The 19,701-nt window shown below is 37.6% G+C and overlaps 1 protein-coding gene across 1 annotated transcript in view; it reads left to right on the top strand.

The window, feature by feature from the left end:
- CFAP47 (cilia and flagella associated protein 47) overlaps positions 1-19,701 on the top strand; it is a gene marked incomplete at both ends in the record, with an annotated part of 304,526 nt that overhangs the window by 145,452 nt on the left and 139,373 nt on the right. The window contains 5 exon segments of the mRNA XM_082609208.1: positions 3,070-3,156; positions 6,951-7,025; positions 15,333-15,385; positions 18,825-19,021; positions 19,508-19,651. Of these exon segments, the coding sequence (XP_082465334.1) occupies positions 3,070-3,156; positions 6,951-7,025; positions 15,333-15,385; positions 18,825-19,021; positions 19,508-19,651 (556 nt within the window).

The following is a 19,701-nucleotide window of genomic DNA, read 5'->3' on the forward strand; positions in this document are numbered from 1 at the left end:
TCAAACCTGCAGTTGAGTCCTTCTAGTGCTTTTTTTTTTTTTTTTTTTTAATAGTGTTTATTTTTACTTGTTGACAGTTTGCTTTATTTATTTATTTATTTTTGGCTGTGTTGGGTCTTCGTTTCTGTGCGAGGGCTTTCTCTAGTTGTGGAGAGCGGGGACCACTCTTCATCGCGGTGCACGGGCCTCTCACTATCGCGGCCTCTCTTGTTGTGGAGCACAGACTCCAGACGCGCAGGCTCAGTAATTTTGGCTCACGGGCCCAGTTGCTCCACGGCATGTGGGATCTTCCCAGACCGGGGCACGAACCCGTGTCCCCTGCATCGGCAGGCAGACTCTCAACCACTGCGCCACCAGGGAAGCCCCTTCTAGTGCTTTTTTATTTCAGGTATTGTACTTTCTAAGTCCAGAATTTATAATTAGTTCTTTTGTATAATATCTCTTTATTGATATTCTTTATTAATTGTCTCCATAAGTGGGGTTGAAGGTCTTTGACATATTTTGGGTCTCTACTAAGCTGTGGCGACTCTGCCTATGGGCATCTTGTCCCCAGATCTTCCTTTTATGTTTTGTCAGGCTGTTATTTGATCCAATTGCTGTTGCAGCCTCAATTATCAGTAGCATAATTGCTACTGATTGTTTTCAACTAACATCTTGGGGGATAGGTGTTTTTCTTTGAGTCAGTTTGATTAAAGACAACACCTTGCATATTGAGCTCTTCTAGGGAACTGTGAGATGGGTTACACAGGAACAATGATCAGGGATGGGACATTTTTGAAGAGCTCCAGTCTCAGTCTGTTCCCTCCTGTGGCTGCAAGCCTGAGCATTTTTTACAACTACCTTGGTTGCAAGGTTGTTAGTTTTCAAGGCTACTATAGTGCTATGGAAAGGTGGAGGGAGAGTTACAACATAAAAGTTACAAGGCCACAAACTCTACTGTTCTTGCCAAGGTTTGGCATCTTTTCTTGAATAAACACTACTTAGATTGCTGCAGGCCTTTCTTTAGTGAACTAGAATTCTGAAAAAGTTAATTTGGACAAATTTTTGCAGTGTTTTTGTTGCTTTTATACAGTAGTGAATATATGGTCGTTCTAAACCATTCCCTGCTTTTCTTTTTCTGGTGGCCTGGTTTTATTATTTAAAATATTTGGGTTTTTTTTTGTTTTAGATTAGACTCGTGCTTCTCAAAATGTCATCCTTGAGTCAGCAAAATCAACATCACCTGGGGGCTTATTAGAAAAACAGACTCTCAGGCCCACTCCAATCCAATTGAGTTAGAATCTGCGTTTAACAACATCTCCAGAGTATTTGTTTGTGCATTAATGTTGGAGCAGTGCTGGTCTAAGTCAAGATTACTCAGAGTTTAATCCATAGACAGGCTATTTTAAAAACACCTGGAGATCTTGTTTTAAATGGAACCCATGCCAGACTAAGTCAGAATTCATGCAAATAGAAGCTTGGGAATCTGCATTTTGAACAAGCACTCCAGATAATAGTAATGCACATTGAAGTGTGAGAACCACTGATTTAGAAACTGCAGTAATGAAACAGGATCTTTTTCCATTTTAATGACAATTTATATTTCATTTTACAATTAATATGTCTATTTTGAGGAAAGCAGGTTCATTGTAATTAAGCAGGGACTTTTCAAACAGAAGCATACAGATGCCATTTTATCTCAAAATGGTACATGTATAGTATATGAAAAATCTAATATTTGTTATAGTGGTTTAGTTTTTTATTTGTGTGTCAAGTAATATTATCCGTGTGATTGTTTTTTAGCCAGAACAAATTATCACCAAAATAAATTGCCCAGTGATTCACCATGGATTTATAGAAATAAAAGGAAACATTTTGGTTTTTGCCTCATAATTTTATGATATTTAAATGAGAATTTAGTGTATGACTTTACATTTAAATTGCTCTCTGGAGAGGAATTATTCCTACATTTGCTTAACTGTAACTTTACAGTGATATAAGCAAGTCTGCTAGTTTGATACATAGCTTGCATTGTTCATAGTTTACATTTTATTACAGTTAATTTTGTCTGTTTAAAACTTTTTATTATTTAATATTTATAAAATTCCTTACAACCCTTATATGAAGGCACCAGAAATATCAAGTTAAAACAAAAGGACAAAAACTGATGTCAACATTCAAATGTTAGGATATATAAATGTGTTGCAGTTTAGTTCGTATATGTGTGTTTGTGAATGTGTGTGTGTTTTAAGACTAAAACATTTGATTAATTTTATTACTGATCTGTTTTTCATTGTAAAGCTAGTATTGTGAGATATTAATAACTGTTACATAATAAAAAAGGTTTCCTTTAACAAATCAAGTTTGGATAAATCTGTTCTTAACAATATTATACAGATTCTGTTCAACTCTGCAGGAGGGATTAGGCATTCCTGACATGACTCTTCATGATATCTTTCACCTGCTGCTAGAGTATCATTTCTCTACATTGTGGGGGGCTGAGAGGATAACATATTCATGTTTGTACTTTCCAGTACCTAGTCCCACACCTAACACATAATGGAGTCTCCAAAACTGTTTCTTGAAGGAATGAGCATTATTATATAGGAAGGGCGGAATTTCTTTGTGATTCCAGATGATGGCATAATTATTAATGCACTGATTTAACTAGGTACCCAAATCTCATGTCCACTCCTGAAAGAAACGTTTCTCTTTTCTGGAAATAGGATTAGAAATTATTAATTGTGTATAGCTCTGACAGTGTATTAAGACCAGTGTGTAATTTCCTCTTTCTTTCTGGAATATAATTTGGGTGGTCATTTTTGCTCTAAATTTCCTTGTTACGAGAATTCAGTGTTGACTTTCCATATAAAAATAGCATTTTTTACCTATTTCCATTCCAGATCTTTTCTTTCTAGCATATGTTTTGAGTTGCAGAATGAGAGCACATGGACTTTTTGAATTGTAATTTATTCTGATTCTAATTATAGTTTATGTATGATGGAAAATAATTTAAAAGAAGAATGTTTTGTGGTCATCTGAAATTTGTTACAGTAGAATTCAAAATAATCCTTTTTTCATTTATTTTAGTGTCATTTTTGTGGAATCCTCAACTTTTATCTCTTTGCCATCCCAATTAACTGAAGTTGGAGAATTTGTTGACCGCATGAATGATGGGTAAATGTCTATATATTTTATGCTCATAATTATCTGAGGCAAATTTCTGAGAAATTAGCATTCAAGTAAACTTGTTATATAATTACACAGTAGTTTTCATTTATTTGAAATATTTAATTTATATTATATATATAATTTATATTATTCACACTTATTCTCTTTATATATTTCTAGGTTTATGTGCATGAAAATTGAATACATATGTACTTTATTAAATGCAGTGGATTCTCATTATTCATGGTAGTTATGTTCTATAAAGTTGCCATAAACACTCAATTAGTGAATATTGCACCATTACTCCGAGGAGAAGTATATATAACCACATAGATTATAATTGTAAATCCTAAAAACAACCTATCCTGGTAGATTCCACTTTTTTTACTTTACACAGAGAAAATGAAGTTCAGAAGTGTTAAATGACTTGCCTGAGGCAGTCCCACTAACAGGTACAAGAGAAGGGTTTTAAACCCTGTCCTCCTGACCTCAGAGCTAGAGTGGCTTGTGCTTCTTTTTTTAAAAAATGTATTTATTATTTATTTGTTTTATTTTTGGCTGCATTGGGTCTTCATTGCTGCGCGCGGGCTTTTTCTTTAGTTGCGGTGAGCGGGGGCTACTCTTCGTTGCGGTGCGCGGGCTTTCTTATTTCGGTGGCTTCTCTTGCTGCAGAGCATAGGCTCTAGCGCATGGGCTTCAGTAGTCATGGCTCTCAGGCTCTAGAGTGCAGTCTCAGTAGTTGTAGCGCACGGGCTTAGTTGCTCCGCAGCATGTGGGATCTTCCTGGACCAGGGATTGAACCCGTGTCCCTGCATTGTCACGTGGATTCTTAACCACTGAGCTGCCAGGGAAGTCCCTCGGCTTGCACTTCTGTACTTGTGTACTACCCCCTACTGTCTCCATCCTCTGCTTATCTATGCTGGAAAACTGAAATAGAAAAGCCCAATATCACCTTATTTGACCTCAGCTGGGAACTTGTGTGACCAGCTACTGGAACTTTCCACCATTCTGCACATGCCTGCGAACAATTGTGAAAGTGCCATGAGTATTGATTTGTGGGTTACAAATCAATTTTAGTGAGGAGGTGAATTTGCAAATACGGAATTGGTGGATAATGAGGATTGACTGTATTTAAGCTTATTTGACCCATGTTATGAAGTCTGTATTTAGTTTAGAAAGGAACTTCAACTTCTCAATAGAGAAGTAGAATTTTTTAAAGTTAGATTGCCTCGTATGTCTCATCTGTTTTAAACTATAAAATAGCTATTTAAAGTGAAGTAGAATAAAACAATGTTATAAAGGTTGAAGAAAGTCAGGCAGAAACAAAATAATGCAGGTTTCTATTATAGAAGTGCACATGACCGTTACTACTGTGTCGTTAGTTTATTTTATACCACTGTCTCTGTGTAATGCTTGACAGCATCAGTGTCATCCTTTTAGCTGGAAAAACATTCCAAGAGGCAAGGATTTGGCAGTGTTGATACATTGAGCTATAAGGCAACATTATAGATATCATAGGAATGGAGTATTGTAGGCATTTATGTTAATTTCTTTGTAGTGTGAAATTCTAGTATTGCCAAAAAATCTTCGGTAAACAGTTCTCCTGGATTTTTTTTTCAGTCCCTTGCTTCTTGATCAAGAAGTTGCTTTGTGGTCACAGATTTTGCCTGAATGGCTTTGAAACAATTTCTTCACATTAATTGCAAATAATTTATAGTATCACATAATTAAACTGGAGTCAAATCTCAAAGAAATGCTGTAGGTATCTGTGAGCAGAAGTAACTCAAAGTGGATCTGTTTAATGAAGAGCAAGAATAATGAGCCTACCTTCATAATTTGGAACATAATATGGAAATTCTGTATCCAGATTTTAATATGATTTTTCTTCATGCAATGTTCTGAAATGGTTTTAGTTAGACCCAAAGTTCCAGAATTATTGAAACCATAGAATTTCAAACTACAAGTAAAGATATCTTTTTAAGTCATGCCTTTCAAATCAACAACAAAGTAGAGTCAACAAGTATGAAAGCATTTGTAATTTAATTTAGGAAAGGAAGGAAACTTTGGAAGTACTCATGCAAAATAAATCCCAATTCAGCATGAAGTATCGCTTAAGAAGTGTGTCTACCACAGTCTCAAACTTTATTGATCATTATTTCTCATATAGTCTCTTCCATTTGTATTTATAATACTATACTGTCTTAGTTCTTCTCTCAAGTCTTCCTGTGAGGAAAGAAACATAAAGATGCAGTGACATTGAGTGTTGGGTCGGGGAGAAAATAGAGTAGTCAGGCTTTGGCAGATTAGCTCTCAAAGAAAAATTCAGAGCCATTAATTTAAAGGATCACATTTACTCCTGTGCACCTCTGTAAAGACTGTCTCCCAGTGCTTTGTGACCGCCTGGAGAGTGGGAGGGAGGGAGACACAAGAGGGAAGGGATATGGGAACAGATGTATGTGTATAACTGATTCACTTTGTTAAAAAGCAGAAACTAACACACACACACACACACACACACACACACACAAAGACTGTCTCCCAGGTCAAAGGCAAGGGTGAGACAAAGGCAAAAGCCACACAGTTCCTCAAGGAAAAGGGCTGCTCCTTGGTATGTCATTTCAGCATTGACATGGATTGAATACTGAGCCCCAAATCCATATGTTGAGTTGTGATAGAATAGTCTCAAGTTCACTAAAAAGTTTGCTTTTCTGACAATTCTGAACAGATTTATTAGAATCATTGCTGTGGCTCCTTCTTCTAGGGTCCTGACTGCTTTCTGTGTAACACCTCCAGGCTCCGGTTCATGTAACAGGCAAGCCTTTATTTTCTCAAGGATCAGCTGAAGTATCCAGAACTCCAGCAATCAAGTCCACTTTATAGGCAGCAGGAAGGATAAGAGTGTGCCCTTTTTCTGTTAGGGAAGCTTCCCAGAAATACCACATAGCACTTCTGCTTGTAGCCCATTGATCCAATCTTAATCAGATGACCAGCCCTAGCTGGAAGGAAGACTGAGAAACTGCCCTTCTCCACATACACATCAAAAGAAAATGAGGGTTTTGTCAGGGACGAGGGAAGGGCCAGGGGTTATTGGGAAGGCAACCAACAAGTTCCACCGTGAGGGGAACACAAAAGGGCATTTTTCCTCCAAATAGCACAACGTTATCTAATATTTCATCAATCTGGCTTCATCAGCATAATGAGGCCTTTTGATCTTTAAATATAATCTTAATAAAACAATACTTAGGGCTTCCCTGGTGGCGCAGTGGTTGAGAGTCCGCCTGCCGATGCAGGGGACACGGGTTCGTGCCCCGGTCCGGGAAGATCCCACATGCCGCAGAGCAGCTGGGCCCGTGAGCTATGGCCGCTGAGCCTGCGCGTCTGGAGCCTGTGCTCCGCAACGGGAGAGGCCACAACAGTGAGAGGCCCGCGTACCACAAAAAAAAAAAAAAAAAAAAAAACCAAAAACCCAAAAACAATACTTAATTGTGACACATCCTATTTTTATTAAAGCTCTCCTTAATGTTTGTCTTGAACAGATTTCCAGACACAAATAACATTTAAGAACATGCATTTCAATCATGACCAGAATGGAAGTCTGATGCAGTACCTCTATGATTAACTTTCATATGTAATACACCATATAATAAGTATTACATTATCTCAATAAAGCCCTAGTCTGGTCTCTAGGTTTAATCATCAAGGTAACATAAGAGAACAAGAAAATGTTTTTTAAAATCTCCATAAGCTAACTGGATTATTTTTAGAGCTTTTTTACAAATATCCTTGTTTTCCTCTTTTAGGCACATGGTAATATTGCACTTCCCCACTAATGTTGAAGTTATCCATGAACACATAACTCAGTCGGCCAATGGCATGTGAGAACTGCTGACTCTTTTTTCCAGGTGGTAGCTTTAAGACCCAGTGAGCAATTTTTCTTGTCCCTTCTCCCTGCCACAGTTATTAGAGAGGCACATTTAGAAATGGAGGCCTCTTTCACCAAGGATCACTACATGTGTGAGCAAGAAATAAACTATTGTGTTAATCCACTGAGATGTGGAGTTGTTACTGTAGCATGACCTAGCGTATACTAACTGATACTCCTCTTCAGAGTCACTTCTGTTAATATATCCCCACGTGATAAATAACCTCTTCTCAAATGAGCCGTAAAGTGCTGAAATTATCTTTTAGATGGCATAAAAAAGATCTCCTATTTAAAAATGTAAAATGTCTCTGTAAACTGGTCTTCTTAAGCAACAGATACATATAAATAACACAGTTGAAACCACATGGATGAGGAAACTTTATGTTCATCACATATTTTACTTTATGTGAACATGATCCCTGAATTCAATCACAGGCCCTGAGCCAAACCTCTTCTCAGACCCAGCACCTAGGGGCCCATCTATGCTGAACCCCCACCCCCACCCCAGTCTCCAGTGTCATCCACGTTGTCTCATGAATACTATTCCTGTTACTGAGATGAACTTGAGTCCGCTCACCTGCACAGTAAAGCCAATCTACTGACAGCAGGTTGTGGTGAAGGAAATGCAGCATTTATTGCAGGTGCCAAGCAAGGAGTCCAGGCAACTCATGCTCAAAAGACCTAAACTCCCTGATGGGTTTCAGGGAAGGGGTCTTAAAGGCAAGGTGAGGGAGAGAGTCACATGGTGCATGATCAGCTTGTGCACAATTCTCTGATTGGTTGATGGTGAGGTAACAGGGCAGTGTCACAGGGATTAACGTCATCAATCCTCAGGCTCCAGCTGGTCTGAGGACTATGTGCTCATAGTCATCATGCAGTTAACTTCTTCCATCTGGTGGAGGTTTTAGTGTCTGCAGAACAACTCAGGAATGTGCATCAGACTTATCTTTGTCCTTTAGGGAGGAACTAAAGATTTTGTGACCGTTATATGACCGATTTATCATTTAAATTGTTACCAGTTCTCCTGGCCTAACTGCTGTTTTTTTTTTGTTGTTGTTACTGTATGTCCACATACTTTCAGTCATTAATTCTTGAGCCAGCCTTTTGTGACTCAGGGCAGGCCTGGGAAACTAAAGCTTTTCTACAAACAAGAGGCAGGTGGAGGACATGGTGGGGGGTGGGGTGGGGGTGGTGGTGTCTGTCCTGGGAAGTCCCCATAGGGTCCCTCTCGGTTCCATTCTGACATTAAATCTGGCAGCCCTGGCTCCTCATTCATATGCTGTCATCCTTGTGATGCATCTCCCTCTTTCCGGTGTGTTCCACTACCCAGGCATAGGTTTCTACTTTATTTCTTAAAATCCAGGTGTGTTGTTTCCACACTCCTTCCCTGGATACTGGTACACTTTTCCTGCTATCCACCCTTGTTCTGACAGCCCAAAGCCCCTCAGACAAGAATCTTGTCCCTGAACTTGGTTGGGATCCTGGGTCTTTCTTGACTGCAGACTGGCCTCTGACGTCAGCCTGACCTAGCTCCCCTTTTCTCTGGACCACTTACGTGATTATAATTTCACTTCCTACTTTTGAAAATCCCAGTCATAACTATTGTTTGACTAAAATGATTTTCTTATCTGGCTACCTTCCTATACCTGTCCTCCCATAGTCAGAGTTTACAGCTTGTTGAGTTGCCTATATGTGTCCTGTCCTAATGCTTGGGTTTTTGCCAGCTCCAGCTTCTTTCTTTTTACTCTGCACCATGCAGTAATGAGATGTGATTGTGTCCTATGTTATCAACGAAAATATACTTTAAGTCAAATAATTTGCATAACCAAGTCAAAATAATTATCCATGAGTGTGTATTCTTTATCCTTATGGTTTTAATATAAGATATTTTCACTTTGATAAATGTCTTACTTTGCCTTTTATTGTTTTATAGCTGTGGACATAAAGCCTGCAAGTAAAAAAATGTGAACTTTAAGCAGTGTCTTATTCTTCCTATTAGGTGTTCAATAGTGAATATATGCTGTGCAATAGTACGCTTAGGGAGTCATTTAGTCAAAAATTGTATAACCTTTTCCCCTGGTCTAAGTCCTAGAGAATGTGCTTTTTATTGGCTTCCTAACAGTTCATTCAGACTAATTTACATACTTAGTAAATCAGTCTATTTAAAACTCTGTTCAAAACATTTTATATTTAATACAAGACAATTAGAGAAAGTTTATGGTATTCAGAATTAAAAATGCAAAACACAAAGTTAATTTGCTGTCTGCAATCTCTTGCTTCCTTCCCCATGGAGGGGTTAATTAGAAAGTGAAATCTTAAATTTATTTATTTATTTATTTATTTATTTATTTTGGGCTGTGTTGGGTCTTTGTTTCTGTGCAAGGGCTTTCTCCAGTTGCGGTGAGCGGGGGCCACTCTTCATCGCGGTGCACAGGTCTCTCACTGTCGCGGCCTCTCCCGTTGCGGAGCACAGGCTCCAGATGCGCAGGCTCAGTAGTTGTGGCTCACAGGCTTAGTTGCTCCGCGGCATGTGGGATCTTCCCAGACCAGGGCTCGAACCCATGTCCCCTGTATTGGCAGGCAGATTCCCAACCACTGTGCCACCAGGGAAGCCCATAAAGTGAAATCTTATTTTAGTTCTTTTCTTTTGGAAATTTTGTCTTCTGAGAAAAGTTATATGAAAAAGACAACTTCCTAGTTTAAATACCAGCAAGCTACAATTCCATGATGGGCTTTCTCCTAATTTTCCGTTAAATGATCCATGAAGACATACAGAAATTCAGAAATTCAATATCAATGTAAAGTAAAGACAACAGCCACTCATTTGCATAAATCCTATGAGGAATTCCAGTAGTCACTGAAAGGATGTGGCCTGATTGAAAAACACATTTAATAACCTCCATAGACTCATGCTCAATTAAAACATAATTTAGGTATAAAAGAAAAGAGTCTAGTCCCATGATCTGCCTTTTCCTCCGAAATTTATTTTCTGCAACATACCAGAAAACTAGGAAGCTGCCTCCTAATTGCATACCTCCTGGTACATCGTAGGTGTTTTAAAATATTTTTCTAATGAATGAATATAAGTGAAATACTCTCCAAGGGCATCCTCTATTAACACTTCTTTGTTTGCACCTCTCTTAAGAAAACAAACCCCCTGAACTTAAAATGACTGTAACTGTACGAGGAAAATGTGGAAGAACATCATTCTATCATAAGGATGTATAGAATCTAGCATGTAGATCTGGTGTTGGTGACAGAGATTGGAAGAGTCCAAGTGATTTTTGGTACATGTTGTTGGTGGGATTAGAGTTTATCCAGTAACAGTAAGTTCATGAAATTTTCTAAGATGTAAATTTTCCCTTAGGTGATTTGAAACCTGCCAGTGGATATAAGAAGTATCCCTCCTACATCTAATCGACATATGCTTGTTTGATACAGGAAATTGACCCAAGGGTATACATTGAGCTACCTCCACATTTAGATCTAAGAGATCGCTGCAGAATGAAAGGCGAGTGAGACCCTGTACAAGTGACCACTTAGGAAAGATAACCCTCTCCTATTTATAGAAGCAAATGAAAAAAGAAAAGACAGAATGGTTTTTTAAATGCTAGAAGTTAAGAGTGACACCTAAATTCACACTTAAATAGTTTATCGTGAAACAGTTGAATGGCAAAGACAAGAGAAACTCTGAAAAGCAACAAGAGAAAAAGACATACTAGTTTCAAAGGAACAAAAATTATAGTGAAGGCAGAATTACCAATAGGAACAATAGAAGCCAGAAGATAATGGTATTGTAGTACTGAAGCAAATTAACTGTCAGCCTAGAATTTTAAATCCCAGTAAACTATCACTCAAGAGTAAGATTGAAATAAAATTATTTTCAATTCAACAGTGAAATTGGGACAATTTAAAACTCACAGATAGTTGCTAAAAGAACAAAGGAGGAGGGGGGCTTCCCTGGTGGCGCAGTGGTTGAGAGTCCGCCTGCCGATGCAGGGGACATGGGCTCGTGCCCCGGTCTGGGAAGATCCCACATGCCGCGGAGCGGCTGGGCCCGTGAGCCATGGCCGCTGAGCCTGCGCGTCCGGAGCCTGTGCTCCGCAAAGGGAGAGGCCACAACAGTGAGAGGCCCGCGTACCGCAAAAAAAAAAAAAAAAAAAAAAAAAAAAGAACAAAGGAGGATCTACTTATGGATGAAGGAAATTGAATTCAGAAGAAAAACTTGGAATCAAAGAGCTGTAATTAATAAAATAACCACAAAATGAGATATTAAACATAAATATGTCATTAGTCACGATAAATATAAAAGTTGATATTTTCACAATGGGAAGTGAAATACAGCTTTATGCTGTTTACAAAATTACCTGGTAAAATATCCAAAAACTTATGCCAGGTATTAGCTAATCAAAAAATAGCTGGCATAAATATAGAATAAGTAGACTTTAGAGAATCCCCTGGTGGTCCAGTGGTTAGGACTCAACACTTTCACTGCCGGGCCCAGGTTTGATCCCTGGTCAGGGAACTAAGATCCCACAAGCCATGCAGTGCTGCCAAAAAAAAAAAAAAAAAAAAAAAAGAATAAGTAGACTTTAAGGCAAATAAATGTGTTAATTTAAAAAGGAATACTCAAATGTAGAGAGAAATTTTGAACTTATTTCCACCTAATCACATAATCTCAAAATGTACAAAGCAAAAATTGGCAAATATGGAAGAAAAATGAACAAATCCACAGAGCGGGAGATTTTATTACACATCTCTCAATAATTGATACATCAAGCCAACAGAACATTAGTAAGGCCCTACTAGTCTTGACCAATGCAATTAATAAGATTAGGTATTCCTGTACCTATTAAACCTAGCTTGACTGTGCTGGAAATAATAGGCAGTTCTTGCCATTTACTTATAGCACTTTGATATCCCTCCTGGTCTTTTTCCTGTGCTTTAGGGCACCTGGGGGGATGTATAGGTATTGCCTTTCAGCAAAATCTGACAGGGAACTGCATACCAGTCTTTTCTGCTTGCAGATACTTAGAAACTTCATGGGGCAACAAGTCTGATGCTCTCAACCATTTGGAGTTGGTTAGGAAAGGTCACATGCCATTCTCTTAGCATCCCCCAAACATTATTTTTCCTTCCTCAATTCCAACTTCCCTTTCTCCTTTATTTTTGTCCTCCTTGTATCTTCCTTTTTTCTTCTTTTTTTTTTTTTTTTTTTTTTTTTTTTGCGGTACACGGGCCTCTCACTGTTGTGGCCTCTCCCCCGTTGCGGAGCACAGGCTCCGGACGCGCAGGCTCAGCGGTCATGGCTCACGGGCCCAGCCGCTCCGCGGCATGTGGAATCTTCCCAGACTGGGGCACGAACCTGTGTCCCCTGCATTGGCAGGCGGACTCTCAACCACTGTGCCACCAGGGAAGCCCCCTTCTTTTTTTCCTTTTCCCCTTTCCCTCTCTCTTCCTATCTCTTTCTTTTCACCCTTAAATATTATTTTAGATCTTCCTGGTGATAGAAAAGCAAAAGTAATTCAGCCAGCCTCTTTTGAAGTGATAAGACCCATTTTAACCAATATTTCAAAAACTGAATTTGTCAGTAATTAGTATGGGTTTCTATCATTTTGAATTATTGTTATTTTATTGAATAGTATACTAAATTTGACAATTTAAGCAGTGAACCATTTCAGAAAATGGTTTTACCTGAGTGGATGATGCTAATGAAAACATTTTACAAAATAAATCAAGCACACTCTTAAATTGCAGTTGCTGAACTTTTTTTTCTTTTTTATATGAAGTCTTTTGGCACACTTCATGATTTTGATATTAAATGAGTAAACTCAGTAATGAGAAATTGTTAGCACACAGTGAATCTATCACTTACTTTGCCAGAGTATTCGTGAGGTAGATGCTCATGTGCCGAAAAGAACATAATAAAGTAACTAAAATGGGTAAAATTCCAACTAGCAAGTGATTTGGTCCTTTACTTGTGTAATGGGAAAAAAATCGACACTAAATCCTTCCAGTAGTAGATGGAAGTGGGATTAGCAAATAGGCCAAAACATTATTTGAAAATATAATTACTCATACATTAATTTATAACAAATATCTGTTTATTATAAGTTCATTTTATAAATGAATTCATATCATAAATTTATTCATTCTCTCGATACCTCATTTTCTGAATTAAGGATTTCTGACTATTGTTTGCTAGTAATATCCTTTTATAATTAACTATAGAAGATAATGACCAATTTACTGTATTACTTAGTCTCTTCCACTTTTCTGATGTACTTTCATATAATCATGCAATGTTAAAGCAGAAAGAAACCTAAGAGATCAGTTAATGAAATTATATTCTTTAGAGCTGTAACATTCTTCTGAAGTGCTTTGGTTTGTCTATAGGGAGGCTGTGGAAGTGAATAGGAGCTTCTAGTGTCTTACTTCAACCAGATTGACTCTAGGTTAACTTGTTTTATATACTGAGATTCTGTCTTAGGTATTGTTTGGATACATTCCCCGCCCCGCCCCGCCCCGCCCCACCAAGCCAAAAAATTAAATGTTTGAAAGCTACTGATCAAATCTCACTCCTTAATTTAAACAGATTAAGAACTTGAATTCTGAAAAAGACCTCTAAGTTGTTTGCCCAAGATCACACAATGTAGAAGAGGAACTAAAACTAGAAAACAGAACTTTTAACTGTTAGTTGATTGTATTTTTCACCTCACCAGTTTAATGCATGTATCTTGCTTTGGAGTTAAGACATGGTAGATTGTTTCAGTAAAAGCCCAGTTGGATCCTGTCTGCCTGTATACATGTTATATGTGGTCTCAGCTCCCTGGTCTTGGCCATGTGACTTGCTTTGGCCAATGGATGGTTAAGGAATTCGAAAGAAGCAGATATATGATAACCATTTGTGAACAGGGCTCTCATTCTTTTGCTACTGGTAATTCTTCTGTACTGTATGAAAAGTATTGGGCTCATCTCATAGAAGATTAGAGAGCTCATGGACAGAATTCCCAGTTGAGGTCCTAATGCATGAGTGAGCCCAGCCAATACCACATGAAGCAGGTAAGCCTTCCCAAATGAGGTTAGGCCACAGAATCATGAACAAATAAGCGGTGTTTGGTTTTTTTAAAACCACTAAGTTTTGGAGAGTTTTGTTATGCTGTTTTAGCTGACCAAAACAGCGGTATTGATTTACTGTCCCAACCATGACCTATTCTAGGATCTGAAATTGCACATTTTTTTTAACAGCAAAATTTTGCAATTTGTTGGAAAAGACTGAATATAGGACATTTAGGGCATCCTGACAAAGTCAATACATGCTTCAGGAAAAAATCATGAAATACAAGGTCATGTTCTATATAGAGAGAATGCCTGGAAACTCTGTGACCCATGGACACCCCTCAATCCAAGCTCTTTCTCTCACTGAATTTTTTTTATATTGAAGTATAGTTGATTTACAATGTTGTGTTAGTTTCAGGTGTACAGCAAAGTGATTCGTTATATATATATATATATATTTTATATATATGTATATTCTTTTTCATATTCTTTTCCATTATAGTTTATTACAAGATACTGAATATAATTCCCTGTGCTATACAGTAGGACCTTGTTGCTTATCTATTTTATGTATAGTAGTTTGTATCTGCTAATCCCAAACTCCTAATTTATCCCTCCCCCACATTTCCCTTTTGGTAACCAGACGTTTGTTTTCTATGTCTGTGAGTCTTTTTATGTTTTATAAATAAGTTCACTTGTATCATTTTTTTTAGAGTCCACATATAAGTGATATCATATGATATTTGTCTTTGTCTGACTTACTTCACTAAGTATGATAATCTCTAGGTCCATCCATGTTGCTGCAAATGGCATTATTTCATTCTTTTTTATGGCTGAGTAGTATTCCATTGTATACCTATACTACATCTTCTTTATCCATTCATCTGTCGATGGACAGTTAGGTTGCTTCCATGTCTTGGCTGTTGTAAGTAGTGCTGCTATGAACATTGGGGTGCATGTATCGAATTAGAGTTTTCTCCAGATATATACGCAGGAGTTGGATTGTTAGATCATATGTGCTGGATGCCCATTTTTATGGGTTATTTTAAAAATGATAGGTCACACTCACTTCTTCCAGTAGCTAAAGTTATATAAAATTAAGTATTTTTTCATTAGAGAGATTCTCTGTTTATGTTCCTTTATTTTCTTTAGTAACTATAATCTGGTAAATTTACGTATCTTTGGTTATCTTTAATTACAGAACCCTAGCAACTCCCATAGTTACTAGGATCACCTGTAAAGAAAAGGCCCCAGGTGAGCTACATCTAGTAGAGTAAGGATGGAAGGGACAGGTCCAGATTGTCCCTGACATTTGTAATGCCCAGGTCAAAAGTACAAAGGGAAGCCCATATACCATATATCTAAATTTTAAAAGTGGTAAATCAAACTAACAAATTTTTAAATAGAATATGGTCTGTTATTCCGCCTTGAGAAATAAAGCTTTATACCAACCTAGAAGACCAAATTTGAATTTAGAATCCTTGGCCTCCTCAGAGTTTTGCACTAGAACATGAAAACACAAGATAGCTGGGCCCTGGGCATGTGCCCACCCCATTCTCTTTTTTCCTTCACATCTAACATGTATTGTAAGAGGGCTTGTGTACAAATTTGTAGGTACCTCAGCCCACATAATTAATCTTGGTTGACATCTTCACCTTAATAGCCACCTCTTAGTTAGAGGTGGCTGTTCTAACTTAGAATTCTTCAATTCTAAGAGTCTTCCAGCAGGAGGACTGACATAGGGAAGAGTTCTGTGCAGGCACTGGAAATGGGATCAAAGCACTTTGGATTGTGAATTGTGACATCCCATGAACGTGGAACAAGGATGGAGCTGGGCTCAACATAGGCCTGTCCCAGTGGGCCCATGTCCTCCTTGCATATGCAGAGAGACAGTGACAGGAGATTCAGAGTAAGGCTCTAGAAAGCATGAGGCCCAGGACAGCAAGCTCTCTTTCCTTGGTCTAAGGGTATGTGTTAGGTTGGGGATCCCCAACAGCAGACCCTGAGAGCAGGTCTTGAGAGCAAGTAGTTTGAGAAGTGATCTCAGGAACCGTAGGCAGAAGTGTGAGAGACTGAGAGACAGCAAAGAGAGGAAGCCAATTCAGGGAGTGTTCATGAGCAGTTGCCACTGTGAGCAATTTGGGCTCAGTTGCACTGGGGAATCTCTGTGAGTTGGTGTAGAGTTCACCTCAGAGTTATTCCAACCCAAGGGTAAAGAAGCTGGGTTATTTTTCCACCAGTTTGATACATTATTTGTCAAGGACTGCAACTGCAGGCATTAACTGTCACTTCTGGCCTGATCCATGTGAGGGTTAAGCACCTTCCTATGACTAGAGGAAGGCCTCAAGGAGAAAGTAGCTGTTTTCCATAAAGCCACTGGCCTGCAGGGAGGATTAAATGCCAAGGGGACATGGCAGGGCACGGATAACATCTGCTACAGAGCAGAATTGGAAAAGACTTTGGGAAAACATGTCCTTATAGGAGAATGATGTTAAGGTGGCACAGTGTGGCCAGGAAAATTTCCAAGTTTCTAAATATGAAAAGTCTCTACCTCTGCTATTTTACATCTAAGGTGATGAGGATACTGTGTGATGAATACCTTAATCCACAAGTAGCTTCATGTTGGTAATATATGATAATATTCCAACTCTTTTTTTCTAGCATGAATTAATTAAATTATTTCAGATGTTTAAGAAAAAGAAATATTGTTTTATCAATATATCTTCAACAAAACCATCATTTCCATGAATTCCACTATTATGATGAATTTCTGTTTGGACTTGTAAGGGAGAGGGGCTTGCATGGCTTACTTCTTAGGGTCTTTGCTCATGAACATTTCATGTACACTGAAGAATGTCCTTGGCTTTCACTTTCAGACTCAGTGTCAATAGGAAGTGCATATTTTTAGGGAAAAGGAAATAGTGTATAACATAAAGCTTTCGATAGAAGCTTTATACTTGAGCTTGTGCATTTCAATTATTGTTTACCGTGAAATGGCTAGTTATTCTTTATCGATGATGAAAATAATAATTACTGTTGTAAAGCAATTATACTCCAATAAAGATGTTAAAAAATTACTGTTAAGTTGATTAAATTTCATATTCTAAGCAGTTTAATTTTATTTAAATTACCTAATCTAAGTATTTTCATTTCAATCTGTTCATACAAGAGAGAAATGTGGTTTCTTCCTTTCTGATAATAAAGCAACAAATTATCTCACCTGTTTTGTTCTAATGATGTTGCCACAATTCAAATGCTTTTCTCAGAATGAAAGTAATCAGTGAACAACAGATGATAAAATGTGCCTGGAGTCCTTTTTGACAAGAAAAAAAATTTTATTCTAAAATTAGATTTGTACTTGAAAAGGATGGAATAAAAATTCCAACATTCTGACAGCCTTTGTTTCCTCCTTAGACCAGCTGAGAATCTTGGACTTTGGTTAGATGTAATATAGATTTCAAGTGTGATCCACTGTCAGTGTTTTTTAACATATAACTACGACATTATACATAATATATGATATATACAACACGTAATACATTCTATATAATATATGATGAATATATTTTTAAAATATGTAACACAGAACATATAACACATACATATACATCTTCAATATGTTTTAAAAATGATTTATAACAGTTAATGTTCTTGCAAGAATGACTGGTCTTCTTGGCATATAGACTTCAGTGTATTTGAAAACAAGTTTGCCATTTTTAACATTTGAGGTGTTAAATGTGAGTGAAGTAAAATTATAGCCAATTAGTATCATAATACTTGTCCATTGGTTGATAAGCTTGATTTGTCTTCTTGGTTTTGGAGAATTTCCTTGCACAGAATTAGGCTTCTGAACATTTTTTAGCACTTGTTTCTCATCTGTAACTTAAATACTTTGGCTTTAGCAGTGAAATTTGTATTATAGTATTATACTGCATCCTCCTTTAGGGTTGAGAGATTTTTAGAACTATTTTCTCATTTCCTGGAGAATAAGAAAATGGTGACCTTCAGAGAAAAAGTAGTATTGCTTGGAAGGAAAGGACCAGCATAGAGAGCCTGCCCACCATAAGAAATGATATTAGCTATTAACTTAAGGTATATGGTATAACAAGGTGATATGAGAAGTATTCATTGGACATGCCTCTTTTGGCTTCCCTTGGTTATTAACTATGAAAAATTATTTCTATCTGCTGGTCAAGTTGCAACTTATTTTGATTGCTATGGGACAGAGCATTTCTATGTCATAGAAATGTGGCAGGTAATAATGCTTGCCAAATATTCCATATATCTCTCAGTTCTCAGCCCCTGTCAGCTGAGATAGAACCCTGTGGTTGGGTCTGACCAGTTAACTGTGATGTATGTTAACTTTGGGCTGAGCACTAAAAAGCCCTTGAGCAAACTTTCAGTTACTCTTCCCTGACCTGTAAACGAAGGAGGAGTGGTGTGCCTGGGTCCCTCAGTGGCTTTATGGAGCAGACCTTCCTCTGACCTATGCAGGATATATTCTGTCATTAATAAAAAATAAACTTGCTTGTAATGCCCAGGAGACTGAAGGGTACTGTGTTACCTTGCAAGTCTCTTCTGGATTATATAATACAGTTAAATCCAAAAAAATAAAATATTGCTTTACCTGAAAATGAATCTTAGGATTTATAGCATCAGAAATGATTAAACCACTTTTTAATTGTTTTGATAGTTACAGATGGATCTGTTCCAGTTCCTTTACGATTTGTTCCTCTCAGTCCTGGACACTACCCTTGTAAAATCTTGTTGACATCAAGGTATGATGTGCGTGTCTATTGCATTGAAGGTGTGGTAAATGAAGATCGTCCAGAGGCCAGATTTGATTTTGCAACACCAGCATTTGAAGCCCTTACCCAGAGTATTCCAACAGTAAGCACAGACTTTTTTTTTTTTCGTACTTTTCTTCATTCCCACTACCACTGTCTCAATTAAAGTCCTTCAGACCTTTCATCTGAACTCTTACCGATTCCTAATTGCATTATGTGTGGCCATTTGTTTCTCCATATTGATGTCACAGTTTTATTCCCAAATATAAATGTTATCATATTACTCACCTGATTAATCACTCCTGCTGGATCTCTTTGCTTAAAAAATTAATTCTAACTTCCTTAACCTATCATCAAACCAAGCAGAGTCATGGTCTCTCAGATCACTCTGCTCCAGATTCAGTTGTGATCTGAATACTTGATTAAGATGGGCTTATAGGCACTAAGAACAGTGATTGGCTGTAGCTTGGCTATTCGTGGGTGATAATAGCATCAAGGAAGGTAATATAATTGTAAGGAATTTTGAATTTTTTACACTGATATTTTTCTATCTCTCTGATATTTTTCTGTCTTTATTTTCATGCTTTAGAATAATAAAACAAAGAATGAATGGAAATGTCAAGTTACTATAGAAGGAGAGTGGTTTTATGGACCTCCCGTTTTACATGTTGGACCAAGTGAGACTGTGAATTATCCTCTCACATTCAAACCTATTTTGGAATGTGAGATTATGGTATGAACTCATTGATTTTTTTCCCTAGCTTTAACATGTCAATCAACCAA

Source organism: Mesoplodon mirus (assembly GCF_964341445.2).
Source record: "Mesoplodon mirus genome assembly, chromosome: X".
NCBI classification, from domain to species: Eukaryota; Metazoa; Chordata; class Mammalia; order Artiodactyla; family Ziphiidae; genus Mesoplodon; species Mesoplodon mirus.